This window comes from Myotis yumanensis, unplaced genomic scaffold (assembly GCF_028538775.1).
Source record: "Myotis yumanensis isolate MYYU_CA2020_CCGP unplaced genomic scaffold, mMyoYum1.0.hap1 SCAF_5, whole genome shotgun sequence".
In the NCBI taxonomy this organism is placed as follows: domain Eukaryota; kingdom Metazoa; phylum Chordata; class Mammalia; order Chiroptera; family Vespertilionidae; genus Myotis; species Myotis yumanensis.
In genome coordinates, this window is record NW_027223756.1 from 5,433,626 (window position 1) to 5,458,263 (window position 24,638).

At 53.3% G+C, this 24,638-nt stretch overlaps 1 protein-coding gene across 1 annotated transcript in view; it reads left to right on the forward strand.

The window, feature by feature from the left end:
- Nucleotides 1-24,638, forward strand: part of SH3PXD2B (SH3 and PX domains 2B) — an 87,649-nt gene that overhangs the window by 56,293 nt on the left and 6,718 nt on the right. The window contains exons 5-12 of the mRNA XM_070414404.1: nucleotides 1,392-1,483; nucleotides 2,497-2,522; nucleotides 8,734-8,868; nucleotides 11,449-11,553; nucleotides 15,465-15,582; nucleotides 18,620-18,846; nucleotides 21,409-21,458; nucleotides 22,527-22,652. Of these exons, the coding sequence (XP_070270505.1) occupies nucleotides 1,392-1,483; nucleotides 2,497-2,522; nucleotides 8,734-8,868; nucleotides 11,449-11,553; nucleotides 15,465-15,582; nucleotides 18,620-18,846; nucleotides 21,409-21,458; nucleotides 22,527-22,652 (879 nt within the window). The remainder of the gene's footprint in view (nucleotides 1-1,391; nucleotides 1,484-2,496; nucleotides 2,523-8,733; nucleotides 8,869-11,448; nucleotides 11,554-15,464; nucleotides 15,583-18,619; nucleotides 18,847-21,408; nucleotides 21,459-22,526; nucleotides 22,653-24,638) is intronic.

A 24,638-nucleotide genomic window follows, 5' to 3' on the forward strand; every position in this document is an offset into this window, starting at 1 on the left:
GGGGAGGGGAGGGGAGGGGAGGGGAGGGGAGCTCTTATAGGCTCGTTATATAGAAAATACAGGCCTTGCCTTTTCCGACCCAGGCTCACACTGAGCATGGCAGGAAGGCACGTGGGAGGTGCCAGGGACCGAGGCCTTCTGCAGAGAGAGAGAGAGAGAGAAAGAGAAGGTCCCACCCCACTCCCGAGCACCGGCCGGTGGGGGGCATGGCTGGCAGAGTCGCCTCTGCTGCTGAAATGTGTGCGCACGCACAGGCGTGTCCCCGCACAGGCATGTCCCCGCACAGGCGTGTGTAATGAAGTGTGTGCATGAGACAGCTCTGCTGCGCTCAGATCTGCGTCCTTGGGCCCCGGGCCAGAGGGGCCCTCGGTGCACATTTGTTGACCTGAGCCGTGGCTTCATCGTGGAGCCATGCCGACTCCCATCCTTTCGTGATCACATGTGCTTCTCTCCCATTTGGCACAGAAACCAGTGCGGTGCTGGGCGCCAGGAAATTGACCCCTGAACCACTGAGTGAATGAGAACCCGTTGGGAGATAAACAGCACAGGAATGCCTGGTCCCGCCCTGTGTCCCCCACCCGCCTCCTCGTCCTCCTTATGGCAGAGGTGGTCGAGGCTCCCTTCACCGAGGAGCCGAGGTGGCAGAAGAGCAGGGACTTGGGCAGTGGGAGGTCCTGGGGGTTTCAACCTCAGTAACCTGGGGCCTTCTAGCCTCTGCCTAACCCACAGAACAGCCCCCTCGCCCCCGCCCCGCCCCACGTTAGCACTGCAGACCCGGGAGCTGGGACGGACTCGCCCCGCACGTCAGAAACAACCGGGATGGTCTCCGTGAGCAGCGAGGGGAGTCACGTGTGATATCGGCTAAGCAGTGACGCCCACCACCAGGGGAGCTGGGGTGGGGGAAGAACAAGGACATGGCGTGACGTTCACGGTTTATGGTTCTGTCTAAATATGTGCGCATTATGTGTGCAAACATGCCTGTAATGTACATGTGCACACACGGGGTGGGGCAACAGTAGGGTTACAGTTGTTTGGATGGAACATAATACAATAATTAATAAATAATAGGAAAAAAACGAAAAAAATAATAATAGAAGAATAAACTGTTTTGTGTGGTCAGAACTGTAAACCTACTTAGCCCTCACCCTGTACATCCAGTGTGTGTGTGGACGGGGGGTCCCCCAAACCAGCAGCAGCAGCACCAGAGACCGTTGGAAATGCACGTTCTCAGGCCTGAATCAGGAAATCTGGGGGTGAAGCCCTCGCGATCTGTGCTTTAACGAGCACCCCCTTCCTCCCGGCTTCTGCTGCCTGCCAAGGGCGAGTCCCCTGGCCTAGAGCATGCCCGACACCCTCTCCTTCCTTCGCACTCACCCGTGTCTCCTCTCCAGGCCCTGATCCAGCTGCCCCCCTACATCTCCCAGTGTGACGAGGTGCTGCAGTTCTTTGAGACGAGACCCGAGGACCTGAATCCCCCCAAAGAGTAAGTTGGCTTGTGGACCTCCCCGGTGCGTGCCCAGCCGGCCCCAGGCGGAACTGGAGGAGAGCAAAGGAAAAATCAAACTGCTTCTGTGCTTTGAGCCCCCACGGGGCCTCACTCCTCGCAGCCTTCATCGCACTCGGTGGGCAGTGACAGTCCGGGTTCACCGGGAGGAAGCCGGCTGCGGGCACCTGGGCCCCTAACGCCTCCCTCCCTTTCTGCCTCAGTTGCTTCATCTGTGCAATGAGGTCACGTCCCTGGCCCCACCCACATCATGGGGTGTGGGAGGCTGCAGTGAGAGAATTGGGAATCTCTGAGCTTGGCGCTGACAACATGCGGACACCCCCACCCCGGCTGTCATGTTTGATAATTCCGCTTCCTGGCGGTGGAGCTTTATTCCGATAGTTTTCAGGAGAGTCCACGTCCTCTCTTCCTACGTGGGAATAACGTAATGCGTACTTCACAGGGTCACAGTGCGGCTTGGGTGTGTGTGTGTGAAGTCCTCGGCACGGGGCCTGGCGCATAGTAGGCACGCAGCCAGTTTTCGCAGCTCCTGGGCTGTCGGGACAGCTCCTCCCTGGCACCCTGAGGGAGATGCGCTGCGTTCACTGCTATCCAGGCCGCTACCTGGTCTTAGCGTGTTCTGTGTGCCAGGGTGGCTTTCCCTCCACGTCTAGTCTGGGGGCCCGAGCCCTGGGGCGGGGCCTCTGTGCCTGGCCAGGTGGGCACCGGCTCAGCAAGGGGAGGCCTGGCTCCTGTTTTCAGACTGAGTCCCCTCCACCCATCAGCTCCTCCCGGGGCACCGGAGCACTTCTCCAAGAAAGGGAGAAAATGAAAGGGAATCCATTCTTTTTTTTTTTTTAAGGAATCTGGGTCCCTGGGGCTGGCTTAAATGTTACTCATTGCCTGGAGATATTGTGAGATGGAGAATCTCAGTTTTCTAATAGACTAACTTATGTGAATACACAGCAGGTACTGACTCTGACTCTTTCCCACCCCCATTCTTTCCTGTACAGGGAGCATGTGGGGAAAAAGAAATCTGGTAAGAATATTTTCCATTTTCTCCTACTCATTCCATGTTCACCCTACTGAGCACCTGTGATCTGCGTGCCAGTCCCTGGGCTTCACATTGGGGATGTGGCCATATCGATGGATGGATGGATGGATGGATGGATGGATGTGCTCCACATGGGGGATGCAGCCATATTGATGGATGGATGGCTGGATGGATGAGTGGATACTGGATGTATGGATAGATGGATGGATGTTAGATGGGTGGTTGGATACTTGATTGCTTGATTAATTATTTGATACCACATACTGTTCCCCCCCCCCCTCAAAAAAAAATGATTGGATGGTGTTTCATCTTTTGGGTTTTTATTTATTTATTTATTTTTATTGATTTTAGACAGGAGAGAGAGAGAAACATTGATGTGAGAGAGAAATGTCGACTGGCTGTCTCCTACCCACCCCCTACTGGGGATTGAACCTATAACCCAGGCATCAAATCGGGACTCGAACCAGCGAACTTTTGGTGCATGGAACGATGCTCAATCAACTGAGCCACACCAGCCAGGGTGGCTTCATCTTATACAAAAAAATTACTAAGTGGATGAGACCTATCTTTCCCAGAGAACACCTTGGAGGGGCAGGGGAGACAGCTTCTAATATTCTGTAGTGTGTTAACTGCCCCCACATCTGCACAGGCTCAGCCACACCACACCTGGGCCAACGTGTTCTTCAGAGCTCCCAGAATCCTAAGTTATTTTATTTATCTGGGACTCCAGGAAGCTTGAGGAGGTTGATAAAAATGGGGGAAGGCCCCTTAACTGGATTGGCTCAGTGGATAGAGCGTCGGCCTGCAGACTGAGGGGTCCCAGGTTCGATTCTGGTCAAGGGCATGTACCTTGATTGCAGACACATCCCCAGTGGGGGGTGTGCAGGAGGCAGCTGATCGATGTTTCTAACTCTCTGTCCCTCTCCCTTCCTCTCTGTAAAAAATCAATAAAATATATATTTTTTAAAAATGGGGGAAGGGGGCCCAGCAGAGGTCCTAGAAGTAAAAAAGGATGCCTCCTTCCATGGGCCTCAATTTCCACATCTGAAAAATGGGGATAATAATAGTCATCTACCTAATAGGATTATCATATTCTACTAACACATCTAAAGCACTCAGAACAGGGCCCGGCATGTGGTAGCTGGTACATGTTTGCTGCTGGCTCTATTCTGCGGCTATTAATTCAGAGTCCGAGGGTGTCCTTCAGAGCTGCATCAGTAGCAGTTTCAACAGCTCTGGCCCCCGTGCAGGCCCCGACGCCGTCCTTGCCAGGGAGAGTGGAAAGGGGTGTTCTTGTTGCCTCGAGGTCCGGCTATGGCATGAACTCTGGCCTCTTCCCCTGCAGCCTGTTTACCGCTGCTGTCTGCCTTAATAGGTACTGGTCAGCCATGGCATCTGTTCCGGCTGCAAATAGCCCCAGAGCCTGAGGGTAATGACATGTTTCCTAGAAAAGAGCGGAGCGGCCGCTCTCGGGCAGGTCACAGAGTTTCTGGCTCCCAGTGTGCAGACCTTTCCTGGAAGGGCGGGCGGCAGAGAGGAGGGACAGCGCTGGCCTGTGGAAACAGAAGTGTCCCGTCAGGCGGGCCTGATGAGGGGACTGGTCTGGAAGTCGGAGGAGAAGCTCTAATTTGCGGCAGCCGCTGCCACATCACCCACCTGCAGTGATGGGGCCGGGGTTATTTATGGTCCCGACGGGTAGGAAATAGCATCTCTCTTCCTTCAGACGAAGAGCCCATGCTGGACTTAGCCTTGTTTTTCGGCTGACCTTTGAACACGCCCTTTGTGTTAGACCCAGCCTTCTTGCTGGAATTTGAAAGGGACTGAAGATTGACAGCCAAGCCCTGAGATTTCTGGGCCAGAACTGAGCTGGAGAAGGCTTAGCCGTCTCCAGAATTTCCTGGGCCCTGACTGGCTTGGCTGGCTCCTGCAGACTTTGGCTCATGTGGTCTCCAGTTCTGCTCATCCTGCAGAAAAAATCCTCCACCAACATGTAACAGGTTGTGTGATTATCTAAGGAGCATCTTTCTTCCTGATTTTTCTACCCTCTTCTTACTTATTTTGTTTTTATTTTTTTGGTTAAACCTCACCCAAGGATATTTTTTCCATTGATTTTTAGAGAGAGTGGAAAGGAGGGGGAAAGACAGAGAGAAAGAAATATTGATGTGATAGAGAGAGATATCAATTAGTTGTGTCCCACATGAGCCTGACCTGGGCTGGGGATCGAGCCTGCAGCTGAGGTACATGCCCTTGACCAGAATCGAACCCAGGATCCTTCAGTCCCCGGGCCAACGCTATCCACTGAGCCGAACCGGCTGGGGCTCTACCCTCTTCTTACTGAGGTATTCTCTCATTTACTGACGCGGAGCAAGACGGACGGTGTTATGTTGTAGTTCTGGAAAGAATATTCTGCTCTGCTGTTTATTGCTCATTGTATTGGTTTGCTGGGGCCGCTTAGAGAGCAGAAACTTACTCTCTCACAGATGTGAAGGGTACGGTTGGGGTCTGGAGAGAGGCCTCTTCTTGGCGTGTAGCCTGCTGCCTTCTCTCTGTGTCCTCACATGTAGAGACGGAGATCATGCTCCCTGGTCTCTTCTTACAAGGGCACAAACCCCAGCATAAGGTCATGACCTCATTTAACCTAATTACCTCCTGTGTGGTTAGACCTTCAGCAGGTGGCTTTGGAGGGGTGCAGTTTTATTCACAGCAGTTATTTTTAAGTGTCAAAACATGTCATCTTGAATCAAAGCATGGCCAACTAGGCCCAGCTGGCGTGGCTCAGTGGTTGAGTGTCAACCTGTGAAGCAGGAGACCACGGTTCGATTCCCTGACCGGGCTCGATCCCCAGTGTGGGACGTGCAGGAGGCAGCCAATTGATGATTCTCTCTCATCATTGATGTTTCTCTCTCTCTCCCCCTCTCTGAAATCAATAAAAATATATTTAAAAACAAAACATAACATGGCCAACTAGAAAATTCTGTGGTAGATTAGGCATCTGCCTCTTGAGAATATTTTATACCCTTCCTCGATGATAAAATCGCCTTTCCTCTGTGGAATCTCCTCCTTTCTGCTCACCTCTTCCTTCTCTCCTGTGTCCTGCGGGACCACAAGAATGACAACGCTTACCTAGGAATACTTGCTCTCACACTTGCAGCTCCTAGGACTTATGCCCTTACTGTGCGTTATAGAGCTTGGCTGCAGTATCACAGTCCACCAGCAGGTGTCTCTGCACAACACCTAAATGGCCTGGAGCCTAGTTTGAGAAGCTGGTATGTCAAATCCTGGTGCCTGGTTTTGATACGCTGAGCACTGAGCGCTGTGGGCGAAATGCAGGCAGCAGCCCTGGGAGAGCTGGTGTAGAAAAAGCAGCCCCATGCACCCTCGTCTGAGCCACTCATTGGCAGGGAACGACTCTCTTGTTCACAGTGAGTCCCGTAATTCCCCGATTTTGTCACTGCTTGTAGTTATGCCAGATCCTGTCGGCAGCCCGGTTAGGAGAGTTGGTGCAGAATGGAGAGTTTCTAGAAGTTTCCATTTGCCCTTTGTCCATTCACTTCACAAATGTCCATTGAATATGTCTGTGCTAAGTGCTGAGTGAACAAGACAGCCATGGTTATTCATTCCACTAGAGGCCCAGTGCATGAAATTTGTGCACCAGTATGGTCCCTAGGCCTGGCCAGCAATCGAAGCGCAAGCGTCTGGTGTGGGAGGGCAGGTCCCAGCTGACCTCTGGGCCCAGGGCAGCACCGGGGCCCCCGCACCCCCCACACACCTGCCTCCACCTGAGTCACGGTGCCCAAGTCCTCACGCAGAGATGCAGTGAGCGCAGCTGGACACCGTGGGCCGGGGTGCAGCGTGGGCCTCTGGGCCGCCCAGCGGCACCACAAGGAAGCCGGGCGGGCAGCGCGCTCTCTCCCAGCCGACCTTGCAGACCAGCTTCTGCACGAACCCATGGGGAGCCTGACCAGCCCCTGTGGTCCTGGCAGCTGTGGCTTAGCTCACCCGGAAGCCCATTGGGTGCACCTCCACTTCCGCCCGCTGCCAGTGCCTCATAGCCTAGGCCCACCCTGTTCCGTGCCGCCCCCTGGTGGTCAGCACACGTCATAGTGAGCAGTTGAACTCCCATCCGAACTCTTGGTCGAGGGGACATTTTGCATATTAGGCTTTTACTATAGAGGATGTTTATTAAGCACCTACTGTGTGCCTGACGGTACTCTAGGTCCCCTGGGAATATGAAGGTGAACAAGATGTGGGAAGTTTTCTCCCACCCTGTAGGAAAGAGAGCGGTGACCCTTCACCGGGCTAGCATGCCCTGCTCTGGTTTCCACGTCAAGAATCCGCGGTGCCTGGCTCTAACAAAGGGCTTTTGTGCTGCTCTGGCCGCCCGGGGCTGGAGCGCGGGGGCGTGCTGGGAACGACTTCACAGGCAGCTTTCTGTGGTCACCCCTGCTTTGTAGCATCTGCCAGCTCCGCGGTATAAATGCTCCCACCGTGGCCCGTTTCAAGCGGCCAACAGGATGCCACCCGAGAGAGTCGGGAAGAAGAGCACGAAATCGGCGTGGTGTGAGCCAGCCCTCACGCCCCCTCCACTACTGGGAGTGTTAGGAACAGAATGTGGGGTTTCCTGGATGTTCCTGTTGTTTATGGAAACAATAGGAGGGAATGTTTTCAATCAGATTGTGCAGGCCATGAGGGTCCGGCGGCCACAAATGTCACGCTGCCCTCCCACCACATCCAGCCTGCTGCTCTAAAAGTGCGGTCCCCTCCTCTCGGGAGCGTCTGAACTCGTCTGATCTTTTACATCCCTCGTATTCTGTGGTCTCTTTCCATTTATTTATCAGCTTGTCTTAGACCTTAACCAGGGCTGCCCAGCTCACCATCCACGCTGGACACTGCGTCCTGTGGAAATGGCCTCTCCTAGGGCTCCCCCGCCCCCTCCCCCCCCCCCCCCCCCAGCCCTGCCCTGGAACAAAGCTCTTGCCTAACAGCTCCGTGACCTCCATCTGGTCTCCTGCTTCTTTTGCTTTTTCCTTTTCCTTTTTTTGTTAATCTTCACTCGAGGATATTTTCCCATTGATTTTTAGAGAGAGTAGAAGGGAGGGTGAGAGACAAAGAGACACATTGATTGGTTGCCTCCCACACATAGCCCTGGTTAGGGCCGGGGATCGAGCCTACAACCAAGGTATGTACCCTTGACCGGAATTGAACCCGGGACCCTTCAGTCCATAGGCCGATGCTCTGCCCACTGAGCCACACCGGAGAGGGCTGGTCTGCTTTCTTCTTTGCCAGCCTCTAATCCATTCTCCATGAGGTAGCCAGAGTGATCCTTTTAAAGATGTAGATCTTCACGTGTTACTCCCTTCTTAAAATCCCTTTGGCGGTTCTACTTCAGGGGTTAAAAAAAAAAGTGGTTTGAAGTCCTCACTTCTGGGCGTCAGCCACCCTGGCCTCCCTCCCGGTCCTGGAAGGCTCCAGGCCTCCTCCCACCTCCCAGTCGGCCTGCACCGTACTTTCCCCATTGTCCTCCTGGCTCTGCTTTAGGTTGCTTCCCGGGGAGGTCTTGCTGACCATTCCATTAACGTAGCATCCCCCTCTTGTTTTTCCTGTGTTTCCAGAAATGCATGTATCCAAAAGGAATACTTTCTCCTCTATGCTTATGGATCACATGTACTGAATATGTGTCTCTCACCCCAACTAGGATGCTGGGAGCCACATCTGTTTCATCCACTGTAGCACCCCCAACCAGCACCTAATAGAGTGTCTGGAATAACATTGGTGGTTTCATGTATTAATAAATGAGTAAATGTGGATGGCTTACTGGTTGGTGACTGTATGGGTAAATGAGTGGATGGATGATCGATGGATACATGTTTGGTTGGATGAATGACGATGGGTGAATAGTGGCTGATGCTGGATGGGTAGCTACGAATGAATGAAATTTCCCACTAGGCTGTCTGCTTCTTCAGAGCAAGTACCATATCTTACTCTGAACCTCCAGTGCCTAGCACAGGACAGGCACGTGGTAAATTGTGGTGGTTGAGTGAGCAAATGAATAGAAGAATGAATGGATGAGACAAGTCCTCTAGCAGCTTCTCTCTCCGTTTAGAGTGCCCTCCTGACCCCCCCTCCTCCCTGGCTCCTGCTCCTGTACACCGAGCGGTGGCCAGATGTGAGAGCTGATGGTGTTTTCCATCCACAGGGAGCGACCCGACCTCGGTGGACCCCATGGTCCTGGAGCAGTACGTGGTGGTGGCCGACTACCAGAAGCAGGAGAGCTCGGAGATCAGCCTCAGCGTGGGGCAGGTGGTGGACATCATCGAGAAGAATGAGTCAGGTGGGCGCCCAGACCACCTCCTTCCCCGCCCAACACTCTCACCAAGCCCCTCAGTCAGGAACACGGGGAAGCGCAGTAATGGCCGTCACCGATCGGGCTGGCCCGTTTCCGCAGGTCCGGCGGATGACCCCGGTTTGGTCCCAGTGCTCAGATCTCCCGCTTGGTCCCAACCCACCAGCATCCTGTTGGGTCAGATGTTACCGATTGGCTTTGAGGTTCACATTTCATGAACATTCTCCTGGCTTCAGAGCACCTGGAGACACAGAGTCTAGCATTCCCCTGAGAATTTGCCCTGTTGATTTTCTTTGATGACTACGGGCGTCTCCACCAAGGCTCCATCAGCCGTGGGCTCTGGTGTGGACTGGACACACCGCCTGTCTCCCCCGCGCACCTGCCCCTCGCAGCGACCACTGGTCATGTGCACTGGCCAGGTCTGGGACAGATGGGGTATGATCGAGACACTTGGCTTGGGCCTCCATCTGAAGTCTGCATTTCACAGCAGTCCAGGTGGCTGCTTCCCTCTCGCCACCAATTCTCTCATCTGTAAAGAGAAAAATGAGGTAATATATGGAGAGTGTCTGAGCCTGTGTTGGGCACACAGTAGGTACTTAAAAATGTGAGCTTCCTTCCCTTTTGCCTCCCTTAGCCACAAAGCAACCATTGGCACCGTTAAAAGCAAAGAGTGGGGAGCAGGAGGCGAGTGGATCCCCTCTAGGAAAAAGTGACATAAATCTACTGGCTTTGTTGTGACTAAAATGTGACATTGGCTCTAATATCAATAGCAGACCAGTCTCTGTGATACCCCGATGGCTAGTTAAAGTCCAAAAAATAATGGAAAGGCTCTGCTCCTAGCAGCATGTGGATTCCATTCCCATTCCCCATGAGGTCCGGGTTAGCCAACCAAAAGTTCTTAATTATTCAACCTCGCGATTGTTACCCCTGCCTCACAGCTGGAGGGACAGAGTCCAAGTGACTTGGTCGCTCACCCAAAACCTCCCGACAGGATTCGGAGCTGGAATTCCCATCCAGTGCCAGCTGGCCACAGGCCGTGTGGCTCTCTCATTCCTGGGAATGAGTTTATGCAGATTATCGGTGTGGCTGGGGTGCTCCTGGGGACCAAGGAACAGCGCACCCACTCCCCCGGCAACCTGCTTGAGTGAAGTCAGAACAAAGGCATCGCAGGAGAAGAGTGGGGGCCGGGAGGGGTTGGAGACAAGCCTGGTGTGTCCAGAGGGCAGCGAAGGGGGGACAGGCAGGTAGTCAAATCTTCAAGTAAGATTTACTACTTATCCAAGTAGTACATGGATACATTCTTCTTGAAGCATTCATGATAAAGTGAAAGTCTATTTTTCCCACCAGCTTCAAACCCCAGATAGCCCTTCTATCGAGTTGGTATGAATTCTTCTATGATAATTGTATGCACACAGCACGCATATATGTGTGTGTGCATGTGTGTGTGCATACGGTCACACCTTCGCCATATTGCGTGTGTGGTTCTACACCCCCGCAGTAAAGCAAATACCTCAAATATCACAGTAAAGCGAATCGCACAAATTGGTTTCCCAAGGCATGTGAAAGTTACATTTACACTATAGTCAATAGATAACATTATGCCTTAAAAATATACACACCTCAATTTAAAAATCGTCTATTCCTAAAAAATGCTAACCATCAGGTGAGCCTTCAGGGAGCATGTAATATTTTTGCTGGTGGAGGGTCTTCCCCTTCCATTTGTAAAAGAAATGCACTGTCTGCAAAGTGCAGTAAAGTGAAGCGTACGGCGAGGTGTGCCTCTGTGTGTGTGAGTGTGAGTGACAGCCCTTCCTCCATCCTCCCAGCCAGCACTGTGGTGCCTCTTCCGTAGCCACGGCTCCCCCTGCCTCCTCTGCCTCCCTCTTCCATAGTTCCCGACCCTGGCGATGACATAGGCCACCCAGACAATCCAGGACCATCTCCTGTTTGAAGGTCATCTGATTAGCAACCTTAATCCCATCTGCAACCTTTCACGTAGTCACAGGTCCGGGGATTATGTGGGTTATCTCCGGGGGGTCATTATTCCGCCCACCACTAGCTCCCTGAGACTTTTCTCTGAAGAGGGAGGGCCTGGGTCTGGGTGAGCGGCCTCTCAGGTAGTTACACCTGCAGCCACTTGACCTTGACATGAACAGATGCACAGCCCAGAGAGTACGAGGACAGTGGCTTCCGCATCAGACAGCCCGCTGCACATCGCAGCCCTGCCGTAGCCGTGAGAACTTGGGCAGGTCTGTTTGCCTCTTGGAGCCTCGGTTTCCTCCTCTGAGCAGTGAGGATGATCACGTGAAGATGCTGAAAGACGATGCAAGTACAGTGACTCGTACCGGGCACACCTTAGTGAAGGACTCTCGCCATTCAGGACGGCCTTGCCCTCCCCGTCCCCTCCCCAGCAGTCAGTTGACACGGCTCACTGTGTTCCACCAATAGGAAGGCGCCTGTCGGCCTTAGCCTGAGTGTGACGCACACGGTGCCTGAATGTGTCATTCTACGCCGACACCCAGACCTCACAGCTGACCCGCTAACATCTGTCTGCTCTCGTCTTCCCAGGTTGGTGGTTCGTCAGCACCGCTGAAGAGCAAGGCTGGGTGCCCGCCACCTGCCTCGAAGGGCAGGACGCTGGGCAGGACGAGTTTTCCCTGGAGCCGGAGGAAGGTAAGCGGGAGCTCGAGCCTCACACCCGCGGGGGAGCCCTGTGCTGGCCGTCACCACGTGGGGGCCTCCGCCCCCAGAACCTTCTCTTCACGTCTGCCTCCGAGAGGGCATGAAGCCAGGCATGGGGTCGGGGTTGATGGGCAAGCCTGCCCTTCCTCAGGAGCCTTAGGGAGCTGGGCCCTGACCCCTCCGCAGAACCCCGGGAGGCCCCAGCCTAGTTGCTGTCAACAGGGTCACTTTTCCTCCCTGGAATGATCCTGGCGGCCAAGGTCCTGTGGCTGCTTCCAGCTCATTTGCAGGCCGTCTGAGGCTGTCTGCAAAGGGTTCTGCTTTCTCCGCTGGCATAACAGCCCTGACTGGGCGTCAGGATTAGGGCTGACCCCCTTCACTCACCCACACACACACACGCTTCCATTTCCCGGAGAACTTGCCCCACGGGTGTCCCGAAGCGTGGCTCCTGCCGTGTCAGAAATGCTGAGGCCCCCTGACTCCCTTCCCCGGCAAAACATTTCTAAAACGAGAGGATGCGTGCATCTTAGCTGATAAACAGAGGATGGGAGGGTCAGGCAGACCGGAATTTGAACCTCAGCTGCTCCACTTACTGACTGAGGGGACTGGGCCAGCAACTTAACCTCTGCCCCTCAACCACCTCCTCCAAAAACGGAAGTGATGTCCATGTCCTGAGGTTTTCTTTTTTATTATCAAATGAGACCCATATGCAAAGCCCTTGACAAAGATCCTCAACCAATAATTAAAAAACGAGGACCCGTTGTTATCATATAGCTATGCCTTGCCTTAGGGTCGAACACCTGGGGCTTAGTTGACAGAGGAAGCGCAAAGCCTCTTAAGTGTACGCTTGTCAGAACGCAGGGTGAGGAGAAGCGGCATATTTCTGTGCTCAAAGGTGAGCGACAAGAGTTACATGTAGCAACAACAGCCCACAGCCCTCAGAGTAAAATTAAAAGGGTTCTGTTGGATTGCCCTGTGTGTGGGGGCCCGGGAGGCACTGGGGACCAGGCTAGCCTGGGAACACTGCAGAATCAGCTCAGGGTCAGGGGCAGTGGTGCACTGCGTGGAAATTCCAGCTCCCCTACACAGTCAATGACAGCCACTCGGCGTGCCTCTGCAAGGGGCTGGTCGTTACCCCCATTTCACAGATGGAAAAACAGGCTCAGAAAGGTGGAAACGCCTGCCTGGGGTCACACAGCCAGTAAGAGGGAGAGAGAGACCACATTTTCCCAAGGATTTGTACCTTGTTCTTCCCTCTGCCGTAAGGACCTCTCTTAGGCCTCACTGTAATCATGCCAGGGATAGAATTATGTCTACTGGGCGCCTCTTCACTCAGCTTTAGGGTTAATACTCAGGACTGTGGGCCTTTGGCGGCACCTGGGCTTGGCGTCGACTCAGAAATAAGTGTTCTTAAATGGGAACGTGCGCTTCGTGCCCATTTTGCCTGGAGATACTAGGAGTGCTGTCTTCTCACCTCTGCCTTCTGCCCTTCACCTCCACATGCTGCCCGTCCAGTCTCGTGGAGGTACTGGTCTTTGCCCCGGCCCATGGGCCGCCGCCGGACCCTGGGGGACTTGTATGCCATCAGCTGGTGTCAAGGTTGTCTGCCTCAGTGTTTTCTTCCCCGTTCGGGGTTGGGAGCCGGGTCCTTGCGTCTGCATGCGCCTCCTGCCCTGGGCGGCCTGTGCCTGCTGCATGTGAGAAAGGGATCGTCTGTGCCGTGTGTGTGTTGGCATGCAGGTTTGGGAGGAGGGAGCCTGGGGCTTAAAGTTTCCCGGGTTAAGAAATGATGTCTGGGGGCTTCTAGGATGCTGAGCCGGCGACCTGTTCCTTTCCTCGGGCACATTTGAGTGCAAGGAAAAGAAACCCACGTCACACTGGCTTAAACTAAAAGGAAAGTATATTGACTCGTCGCTGAAAAGCCCAGGGTAGGGCTAGCTTCAGGCATGGCTGGATCCAGGGGCTGGAAAACATCCTGGGGTCCCGAGACTCACTCTTGCCACCTCTCTGCTATGCTCTCTACCTGGCTGGAGCCATTCTCTCACGGCGAGCGTAGTTCCAGGCACCCTCCAGGGACACCCACCGAAGAAGGTGCTTCTCCTTCAACACAAATCCCAGGGAGGGTCCCATCTGGCCCACGGGGGTCATGCACCGTCCTTGTGTCAGTCACGGTGGTCAGGGGATGCCAGGGTCACCCCCCCCCCTCCCTCCAGGAGGTGGTGAAGTCAGCCTCACCCAAACCCTGTGGATGGAGTTGGTAGGAAGGGTGGTTGGGCGCTAAGCAGCAGTGCCACCGGGCACCACCGTTCAGTCTCCAAGGTCTACCTTAAGCTTTGTCAGGGCTCACTGAGTGTCCCATGGGGCCCACGGAGGCTCTGGGGGCTAGAGAACCCCCGTGTGTGAGTCAGCTCACTCTGGGTGCTGGCCCCTGGAGTCCAGGGCCCGCAGGACTAACTGCACTGAGTCTGGGACCCAACCAAGCAGGAGGTCTGTGCACGGACAGGGTCGAATTACCCCGCCCCCCACCCGCAGCCACCCGGAGCGAGGGGAACAGCTGACTGCTGCGCACAGGATATGTGCAACTCGAGTCAGCTCAGCCCCACAGAGCAGGTCAGTGGGCCAGATCAATAAATAAATAAACGCCCTGTGCGTCTTCCGCCTCCCTCTGCACCAGCTGGGCAGGCCCCGGGCAGACCGCGGTGTTTTCCCAAAGGCAGAGTCAGCGCCCCACGCTAACCATCCCCACCAGCCCACAGCTGGCTCGCCACTCCCCGGGGGCCGGGATGTAACCAAGACCGGAAAGCCCTCTCCTCCGGGGCTCCCCTGGCGCTCAGCTGTCGCCTGGCTCAGCAGCCATCTGAGCCGTGGCCCACAGTGTTGGGGACGGAAGCTATTCTCTTGCTCTCTGGAGGGCCTGCCTGAGTGTGACAAAAGCAACTCTTGGGGGGGCGGGGGAGGGGGGGGCCAAGGATGGTCCCTTGCTTTGGGGGAGGGAGCGGGAAACCAGAGAGTAGGGTGGAAGGCGCCCCAGCCATTGTAATGAAAGTTGAAGCAGGCAGTCATTTCTCGAGATATGTATGTCTGTAGGTATAGATCTGATCATTGTGATGAACACCTGAAACTAACAGTGTTAGCTGTCAATTATATCTTAATAAAAATATTAATTTAAAAAGCGAAATTGAACTTCAGGCATGGTCGGTTCCGGAGGCTGAACAGAATGAATGGGAAATGAAGATCAGTTCCCGGCTTGGTAATGAGAATGACTAGCCGTCTCCTTGGTGGTGATCTCAGCCTGAGATCAGGAGCTGCCAGATCTGCTCACCCCTGACCCTTTGCTGTGAGAACTGTGGAGGAGCCACAGGCGGTTTGACCCCCTCTGACGTGAGCAGGTGGCTCCCGCCAGGCCTCCGGGACCCGTCCACCTACTGACCAGTGACTAAGTGTTCCTGGTGTCAGACTCAGTGTTGGGAGACAGAGGAATGAACAAGACAGACACACGATCACTGCCTTCAAGGGCATTCGTATTCTAGCAGGGCAGACAGATCAAAACACAATAAAGGAGTAAGTTTATGGTTAGAACGGAATTCCTTGTATGGGGGACAACAAACCTGGGTAAGAGGGACGAGGACGCAGTGGGTCTGAATATTGCATGAGGCAAGGTCATGGAGGTGACCTTGAAGCGCAGATTTGAAGAAGACCAGAGGCATGTGTGACGCTAAGGGGTTTGGACCTGCCCTTGGTCCTGGGTCCTGGTGCTGCATGTGCAGGGTCATCTGGGGCTAGGTGAGGGCACAATAATCTCCTGAGGAAATCTTTCCCCCTGATGGGCAAGGACATCTCCCGGATCACAGCCTTGACCTTCAGTGTCCTTGACTTACCCCATCATCCCTTTGTCCCCGCAGAAGAGAAGTACTCAGTCATTTACCCGTACACGGCGCGTGACCAGGATGAAATGAACCTGGAGAGAGGGGCCGTGGTGGAGGTCATTCAGAAAAACCTGGAAGGCTGGTGGAAGATCAGGTACCCGCTGCAGCTGGGTGGGCTTCAGGTCACGTGGGCTCCAGCTGCACAGAGGCCTGGGAGCCAATGCAGATGGGGTGAGGTTTTGGCCTGAGCCATGAAAGGATGTTTCTCCTCTGTGCTGTTTGGCTTCCCTCCCTCCTCAGATCCTTCTCTAAAAACTCATCATAAGCAAAACGTTCTCCAAATAGAACGAACCGCAGATAGCAATAGCCCTGTTGAGCAAGACCGGTCTCCACCTCCAGATGTTCCTCTTCACAAGTAACTGGAGGCTGAGCCGCCGTGTGTGGGATTTCCCCTTCAGCCCCACCCTGCGCACAACCCCACACGGACGGAAACTCATCCTAGAGCCCATCGTTGGCCCTCGTCTCTGAGTCCCGGATGGGAGGCATTTCAAACACGTCGTCCCAGCTCCTTCGCCTGTGTGAGGACATCAGAACCCATGGGCAGGGAGAGTGGCCAGCTTGTGCTGAGCTGCCTGGTACTTTCCCGGGTTTAGTAATGAGTCCTGGGAACCCCCTCCTTGCTCACCCGGGAAGCCAGGCTGTGACCACAGGAAATGTGGGCCAGAGAGGAAGCCTGAGGTCCCTGTGACCCCGAGTCTGTGCTGGGATGTGAGGCGGGACATTAGGGCTGCTCACGTGGGGCTGAGTGTGGGGCACTTCATTCATTCATTCCAGGAACACACACAAACACACACCGAGAATCTGTTCTGGGCCAAGCACCGTTCTGGGCGTTGGGGAGTCGGCAATGAGAACGACACTGTACTTCCCACCAGCAGGCACAGGGGACAGACGCATACGTAGGCGCAGGCCAGGGTGGTGCAGGTGTGCTGGAGAGACGCACGGGGGAGTGTGGAGCACAGAGCAGGGGCTTCCTGGGGGAGGGGAACCTCGGAACTGAGGTCTGGGGAGTAATGGCAGCGGTACGGAACATCTTGAGTATATGTGCGCTCTTACTGCATGACAAATCATCCCGAAACCCGCTGGCTCTGGAATTCAGGGATGGCTGACTGGCTCCGGGTCCTTCCTGAGGCTGCAGCAGAATGCCAGCGAGGGCTGCGGTCATCTGAAGGTTTCACCGAAGCTAGAAAGGGCCAGAGTCAGGATTTGAACCCGTACCTCCCTCACCCCAGAGCCCACTTGCCACTGCATGTGTTGCCTCTCCGCTTGTGGCTTGGTGCCCTCAAATGAACTGCCTCGTGCTGAGGGTGAGGACTGTATGTAGCGTGACATTTTCCAGCTCAGACAGGATTTATTCCTGCTCAAAGGGTAGGGATTTTAAAATTGGCAGGCACCCAACTCCAGGTTTCTATGTCCGTACAAATGTGCTTTCCGTTATAAAGGACCTTTTTTCATTGAAACATAGTTCTGTTTCGTTCTTACAGTAATTTTGTCGTTGTTGTTAATCCTCACCCGAGGATATTTTTTCATTGATTTTTTTAGAGAGATTGGAAGGGAGAGGGAGAGACAGAAACATCGATGTGAGAGACACATCAATTGGTTGCCTCCTGCATGCACTCCGACCAGAGCCATGAAACCTGTAACCAAGGTTTGTCCCCTTGACTGTAATCGAACCTGGGACCCTTCAGTCCGCAGGCTGACAGTCTATCCACTGAGCCATACTGGCTAGGGCCTTACTGTAATTCTTTTTTTTTTTTTTAAATAGTAATTCTTGATAAGATACTTGGCCCTGTCATCTATCATTGCTGGTCAGTTAGGTGTGTTAATTCCCCCCAAAGATGTGGGCACCTAATTTCCACTGACCAGACCAGTGCATGCAGGGAGATGTTTAACAATCAGCTCTCCAAGGGGAAAGTGCTCTTGAGTTGTAAGCTAATTTCCGTAGTATAGATACTCCCACCGTGGTCCGTTTCAAGCACCCAGTGTGATGTCACTGAACGTGGAGTTCAGGGGAGGCGGGCACAGGTGTCCGTGTGGTCCAGACCAACCCCTTGGGTCCTGCCATTAAACTGAGTTCCACGCAGAGAATCAAGTGATTCTAAAGAGAATTCCGTGAACTGGTCTGTCAGGGTCTCCGTCGCTCCGCAGTCCAGGGACACCCAGCCGACCCCTGGTGACCCGGAACCAGCCCCCACTTGCTTCATCCCCAAGGGAATGCAGGGATGCATGTGTACCCGGCGGGAACAGAGCCCGCCCTCCCTGTGCCCGGAGCTGGAGCTGCTGGAAGAGGCAGCAGAGCATGGAAGTTAGGGGCACAGCCAGGTGCCGGCCGCCCGGGTCTGAGAGCCTGTCGGCCACCTCCCAGCATCAGATAGATGAGATCCATCGACAGCTCTAAAGTACATAGAACAGGACAGTAAGTGCCCTCTGAGTACCGATTATCATTATCATTATTGTTGTCACCGCAGCGATGGCTGTGCGGAGACGGCCACCATAGTGGAGGCCACTTCCCCTTGCCAAGCCCATTTGCGGTTTTTCCTTCTATTTATTCACCTCACTGGCACTGAGACCCTGGGCACACAGAGATGGGTCCAACATGGCCCAGAGCTCGCATTCTAACTGGGAGACAGACCAAGTGCAGTTGTGTTATAGGCATTGGCATTGTGGTCTGTGCAGGCCGCTGGGCAGCGTGGAGGGAGGGAGGCCTTCGTTCTCCGTGAGGCTCAGGGAAGGCTTGGGAGAGGACATGGTGTGAAGCAGAGCTGGGAGAGAGGAGCAGGAGGGGCGGGGAGAGGGGCTTTGCAGGCAGAGGGTCTCCAAGAGCCGGGGCACGGAGGTTGAAAGCGCCTTTGGGGGGCTGCAGGCCGAGTAGGGTGGGTGGGACATGGGGGTGGCTGTGAGAGACGAGGCTGGGAGGCACGCAGAGGCCAAGTTGGAAAGGCCTTGAATGCCGAGCTCTGAAGGCTGAGGCTTCGCCAGGAGGCAGCAAGCAGTGTGCCAGCCTCCGGCCCCGGGTACTTGTGACCCTTCGTTCCTGCCATCTGGGCCCGGAAATGTGATTCACAGTAGGCGTGTGGCTTCTTCACATGCGCCTGGCAGAGCAACCTGACCAGCATCCTCCCTCCTCCTCCCAGGTACCAGGGCAAAGAGGGCTGGGCCCCGGCCTCGTACCTGAAGAAGAGCAGCGGGGAGCCCTTATCTGTGAAGCTGGGCCCCAGCTCCCCTGCCCACACGGGCGTGCTTGACCTGGATGGAGTTTCCCGGCCACAGAACTCGGGGGGCCGGGAGAAGGAGCCGCTCAGCAGCCAGCGGGACGGCCGCTGTGAAGGCCGCCCGGTGCCGGACGGCGACGTCAAGCAGAGTGAGTGACGCCCACCGCGTCCCGGAGGCTGGGGGCCTAGCGGGCGAGGCTCTGGGCTCGGTGCTCCTCATGCACTGTCCCTCCTCCTGTAGATAAGAAAGCAGAGCCTCAGAAAGCCCAGGGAACTTGTTCCAGATCATTCAGCCAGCAAGTTGCAGAACCGAGTGGAGAAACACTGCTTTCCTGCTCCAGATCCTGTTTTTCCGCTGTTTCTCAAGCCCCTCCTGTCTGCCTGGGATCTGATCATTAGTCTCATGAACTCCACATAGCCACCTCTGAGGGACTTCCTACTTTATTTTTAAAATAATTCTTTAAATATATTGTTATTGATTTCAGAGAGAGGAAGGGAGAGGGGGAGAGAAAGAGAAACATCAATGATGAGAGAATTATCGATTGGCTTCGTCTTGCATGCCCCCTTCTGGGAATCAAGCCTGCAACCTGGGCATGTGCCCTGACTGGGAATTGAACCGTGATTTCCTGGTTCATGGGTCAATGCTCAACCACTGAGCAACCCCAGCCGGGCACTAACTTTTATTTTACAGATTAGAAAACAGAGAGATTAAGCGGTTTGTCCAAGGCCCCCCAGCTAGTAAACGGTGGGACTTGAACCCAGGCCCATCTGGCTCCACACCAGTGCTCTCTCTACACAGCCCATTTCTTTTTTTTTAATTTTATTTTTTTAAAACATATATTTCATTGATTCTTTACAGAGAGGAAGGGGAAGGGATAGAGAGTTAGAAACATCAATGAGAGAGAAACAATTGATCAGCTGCCTCCCCACTGGGAATGTGCCCGCAACCAAGGTACATGCCCTTGACTAGAATCGAACCTGGGACCCTTCAGTCTGCAGGCCGACGCTCTATCCACTGAGCCAAACCGGTCAGGGCTACACAGCCCCATTTCTGAGCTAGAGGAAGAAAAAGCTGACCCTTTTAAGTTGGGTTTACTCCAACAACATTTCTTTACCCATCTTGCTTTCCAAAGCCTCCCCATATATATTTTACCATTTAATATTTCCCAGCACACCCAAGAGCAGGGCTCATTGCTGTCTGCCGCATCCCTAGGGCTCCACCCGCACGCACGTGGCTCTGTCCTGGTGTTCAGAGCAGAAGGCATCTGTCTGCTGGGAAAAGGCTTCCTCTTAGTTGTAGGGATGAAGTCACTTGTTCCTGGCTGGGCTTCTCCAGCTGTTTATAGTGGCTCTTTTAGTCCAAGAGCTTCTTGAGTTTCACATTCTCTGCTTAACTGCTCTGAGAAAGCACTGACAAGCTGTGGCAGGGTTCTGTCCAGCACCTGGTTTCTGTGATTCTATTCTTTCATGGCCAAGAGCACAGGGGGATTCCCATTAACCTAGAGGAGCAAACGAAAATCTGAAACCTTGTGTTGAGATAGGTTCAGGTGCTCAAAGACACCCCCACCACCACCACAAACATACACCCTATAACAGTGGCTCAAATAATTTAGATGTTTGTTTCTTTTTTAAAATATTTTTTTATTTGGGGGGGAGGGGCGGGGATGTTTATGTATTTCTTAAAAAAGAGTTCAGATATACGTCCAGGGCTGCAATAGCAACTGCATGCAGTCAAGAATCTTATTACACTGCATCTATTGTGTGTTGCCCTCATCCCTCCAGTCTAGGATGGTTCACCACTAGTCCAACCAATGAAAAGAGGCAGAGAGAAGTGGCAGACTTGACTCAGAAGCTACCTCATTCCCATTCTCTCACATTCTATTGACCAGAACTTAGTCACATGGCAATACCTAGCTGCAAGGGAGTCTGGGAAATGTAGTCCTTATATAGTCAGCTAAGCGTCTGGCTAAAACTCTTGCTATTTATTCTAATAGAAGACAGAGGAGATGGTTGTTTAAGAGATGAGCAGTCATCTCCACAACCCAACTGCCAAACTACCCCTCCGTGTAGACGTAGGCTAAACCAGCTCTGGCAACACATGGGGTGCCTTTCTCAATAGTCTGCCTTGAGCCAGGAGCCTTGGACCACTGCAAAGTCACCCTCATCCTGACCCTGAGGCCCAGAGTGAGGGCAACACCAACTCCAGAGTAAAAATTCCTGACGTCATCAGCCCAAGTTGGTTTGGTTCTGTTCACGTGTTTAAAGTGGGTTTGTTCTAGAGCACAAAGCCAGGGGCAGGGACGTGTATGGCATGTCTGCCATGTGCCAAGAGCCCCACACGTATTGTTTACTTTCACCCCCACCGCTGCCCTGGGAGGCAGGCCTTACTCCCCTTCTGCAGGTGAGGGTCTGTGGTTCCGTGAGTCGTATGACTTGCTGCAGCCGCCTCTGCACTATTCTGAAGCCTACAGGTCTGCCCTTCCTAGAAAGCTTTCCAGTGCTCCAGCACACGGCTGTCCTGAGCCAAGTCTGACCGGCCCCTTCCGAACCCAGCTCTTCTCACGGGAAGGGTCACGGCGGCTCACGAACGCCTGTGCGGACCATTATGCCTTCCTTGTGTAGGACGGAACAGATCTTCCCTGGTGTCCCCCTCGGGAATTTTATGTGTAGAATTCTGCAAGTGTGCGAAACGAGATCTCCTCTCTTCATAGGATCGCCCAAGATGAGGCAGAGGCCCCCTCCTCGCCGGGATATGACCATAGTAAGTGGCCCCTTGCTTCTGGGGGGAGCCAGCCAGCCCCTGACCTGAAACTAGCCCCTCACACGTACCTCGCCCTTTCCAAAGACGCTTTCTTCCTGTGCACACGGCGGCCTCGTGAAGCAGCCTGCACAGGTGGAAAGACAAGTTGCCCGTGGCCTTTGCCTTCCGCTTCCTGAGCCCTTTGTCTTGTCGGTCTCCTCAAACAAGGTCACTTGAGACCGGCACTGCGATGAGGCACAGATACCGTTGGTGGTGCCATTGTGATATTTTACTTGCGTACGTTTTTTATTCTTTCGGTATCTTTCTAACCAATACATTGAAAATGGGCTGTCTTTTTTAAGGTCTGCCATTTAGTGAGCACCTGGTGGGTGCCATGCAGTCGCTCCCTTCACTTGGGGAATGTTTACAGTGACCCCACCAGGTTGGCCCTGATATCATCCCCATTCCACAGGAGATGAACCTGAGGCCCCAGAGCGGGTGTGGCTTGTGCACGGTCACACACGTAATCAGTATTAGCTTCTAACCCAGATGGGTCTGACCTGCAAACCTGTGTTCTTTCCACAACCCTTGCTGCCTCTTCAGTTCAGAGAATATCGTCTTGCCTCACATTTTCATGATTGTTGGCAAATGTATCTTCTCTTTGCTCTCAAGCCGAAGGGCCAGTGACCCATCTAGGAGATAATGATCTGAGTGGTCCTCTTTGTTTTGTCCAGGGGTCCTCAAACTTTTTAAACAGGGGGCCAGTTCACTGTCCCTCAGACCGTTGGAGGGCCGGACTATAGTTTAAAAAAAGACTATGAACAAATTCCTATGCACACTGCACATATCTTATTTTGAAGTAAAAAAACAAAACAGGAACAAATACAATATTTATATTTGCATGTGGCCCGCGGGCCATAGTTTGAGGACCCCTGGTTTAGTCCCATGGATCCACCAGCACCCCCTTGAGGATGATTGTGTGTCCGAGTCCCTTTGCACCCCCTTCTCCCCCCCCCCCCACCGTCTCCCCTCCTTCAGGGCCATGGTAATGGACTTCATGGGACTTAGCACTGTGTTTAATCATACCAGCCTCGCGGTCTCAACCTGCCCAAGCCCCCCATCCCACCCCAAGTGGAGGAAGAGTATTACACCATTGCCGAATTCCAGACAACCATCCCTGATGGCATCAGCTTCCAGGCGGGCCTCAAGGTTGAGGTGAGTGAACCTGCTGTCCTGCCTGTGATTCTTTTTTTTTTTTTTTTTAATTTATTGTAACATTGGTTAGTAACATTATATAAAGTTTTTGGCTTAACCAAGTTTTTTGTTTGTTTTTTTTCTTATGATAAATTCTACACCCTCTATTTTCTTCTTCTCTCATTTTGCTTCCTGGTTCATTTCAGTATCGCATTAGCCTTCAGAATTCATGAGCAGAACCACATTGTGCCAGCAGTGGAGCTACCAGGCACTCCTAACTCCTTGCCTGGCCTACGTATCTTCCTAGCATGTGTAATGATGATGATATAGGCACCTCTCTGTGCCCGGAACGTTCCAATACTGATCTTCACAGACGTTCCGGGAGAAGTCAGTATCTTCAGCCCATTTTACAGATGTACCTGAGACAAAGCGAGGTTAGGGAAATTGCTCATGGTTACATAGCTGGTAGATAGTGACGCTGGGATTTGAGCCTAGGTATCTTTGGTTTTGATGACCAGGCTCTTTTCTTTCCTCCTCATTCTTTCGATTTTGAATTTGCTTTTATTCATAATAGCGCTTAGCTTCTCTCTAGTAAATGAAAACTCCCACAAGTCATAATTAAGAGCACAAATGTTTAGAGCTTTCACAATAGTACTTTGTATAGAGTGTAAGCTTAGCAAATCCTCATTGATATATTTCATTTTGATTATTCTTAGTATGAACGATTGTTGAATTCACGGATGCGCCCACAATGACTTGTACTAGTATGCCCAGAATTGCCTTTAATTGTTACCATAGCTACCAAGTGTTGGGAAAATGCCAGTCACCCTCAGGTGAAGGGCTTACAATTATCAGCGCCCTTTTCTGGAGAGCGTCCAATGGGACTTACGTATATGCCTGTCACGTGCACCCTGCTCGTTCAGTAATCTCTGCTGTAATTTAATAATAGGTAACGTTTACCTTGCAGCATCAGCCACCTGCTGTACGCATTAGCGTGTGTGGCCATCGTGAAACCCTGCAGCGGGTGTCATTGTTCTTACCGTTACCTCTTTTGTGTGGTGTGGAACCTCAGGAATGTGGTTTGTGCAGGGCCATTTGGGCAGTAAGTGGTGAAGCCAGAACTAGAACCCAGGACTGCAGGCCCCGGAGCCCAGCCTCTGCCCCCTCTCCAAGCTGGGCGCAGAGTGCAGCAGCAGAACTATGCCCGCCGCCCTCTTTGCCCCGCATTTTATTACCCCAGGCACAGCTTCTCCCAGGCAGGGTCCCCTTTCCGGGACAGGGTCAGAGAGTGGGAAAGGCTCAGGCTCTGGAGCCCACCAGCCTGCCTTTAACTCCCTCCTCCACCAGCTCTCTTGACCGCCTGCGAGTCCTCAGCTCTCCTGAGACTCGGTTACGCATCTGTGAAGTGGGATCATAACCCCCATCTCATGGGGCAGTTGTGAGCACGAGTCAGATGGCATGCACAGAACTTGCCAGACAACTGCAGGTACTAATTAGCTTAGGCTGCCGTCACAGAATACCACAGTCTGGGTATCGCCAACCGGTGGTCCACAGACCACTGGTGGTCCGTGAGGTCCGAAAGGTTGGCGACCGCTGGTTTAAACAATAGGGATTTATTTTCTCACAGTTCTGGAGGCTGGAAGGCCAAGGTCACGGTGTCAGCAGGATTGGTTTCTCTTGGGGCTTCTCCCCTTAGCTGCCAATGGCCATCTTCTCACTGTGTCCTCACATGGTTGTCCCTCCTTCTGTATGTTCTCCTGTGTCCTAATCTCTTGTTATAAGGACACCAGTCGTATGGGATTAGGGCCCACCCTGATGAGCCCATTTAACTTAATTACCTTTTAAAGGTTCGAACTCCAAGTAGAGTCACATTCTAAGGCACAAGGCTTCAACATGAGTTTTGGGCAGAGCCAGCTCAGCTCATAGCATGCAGCCTGGGTACCTTTCACCCATGTCAGTCTAGATACATGGTCCTGAAGGAAAGGCAACAGGTAACATACGATCTTA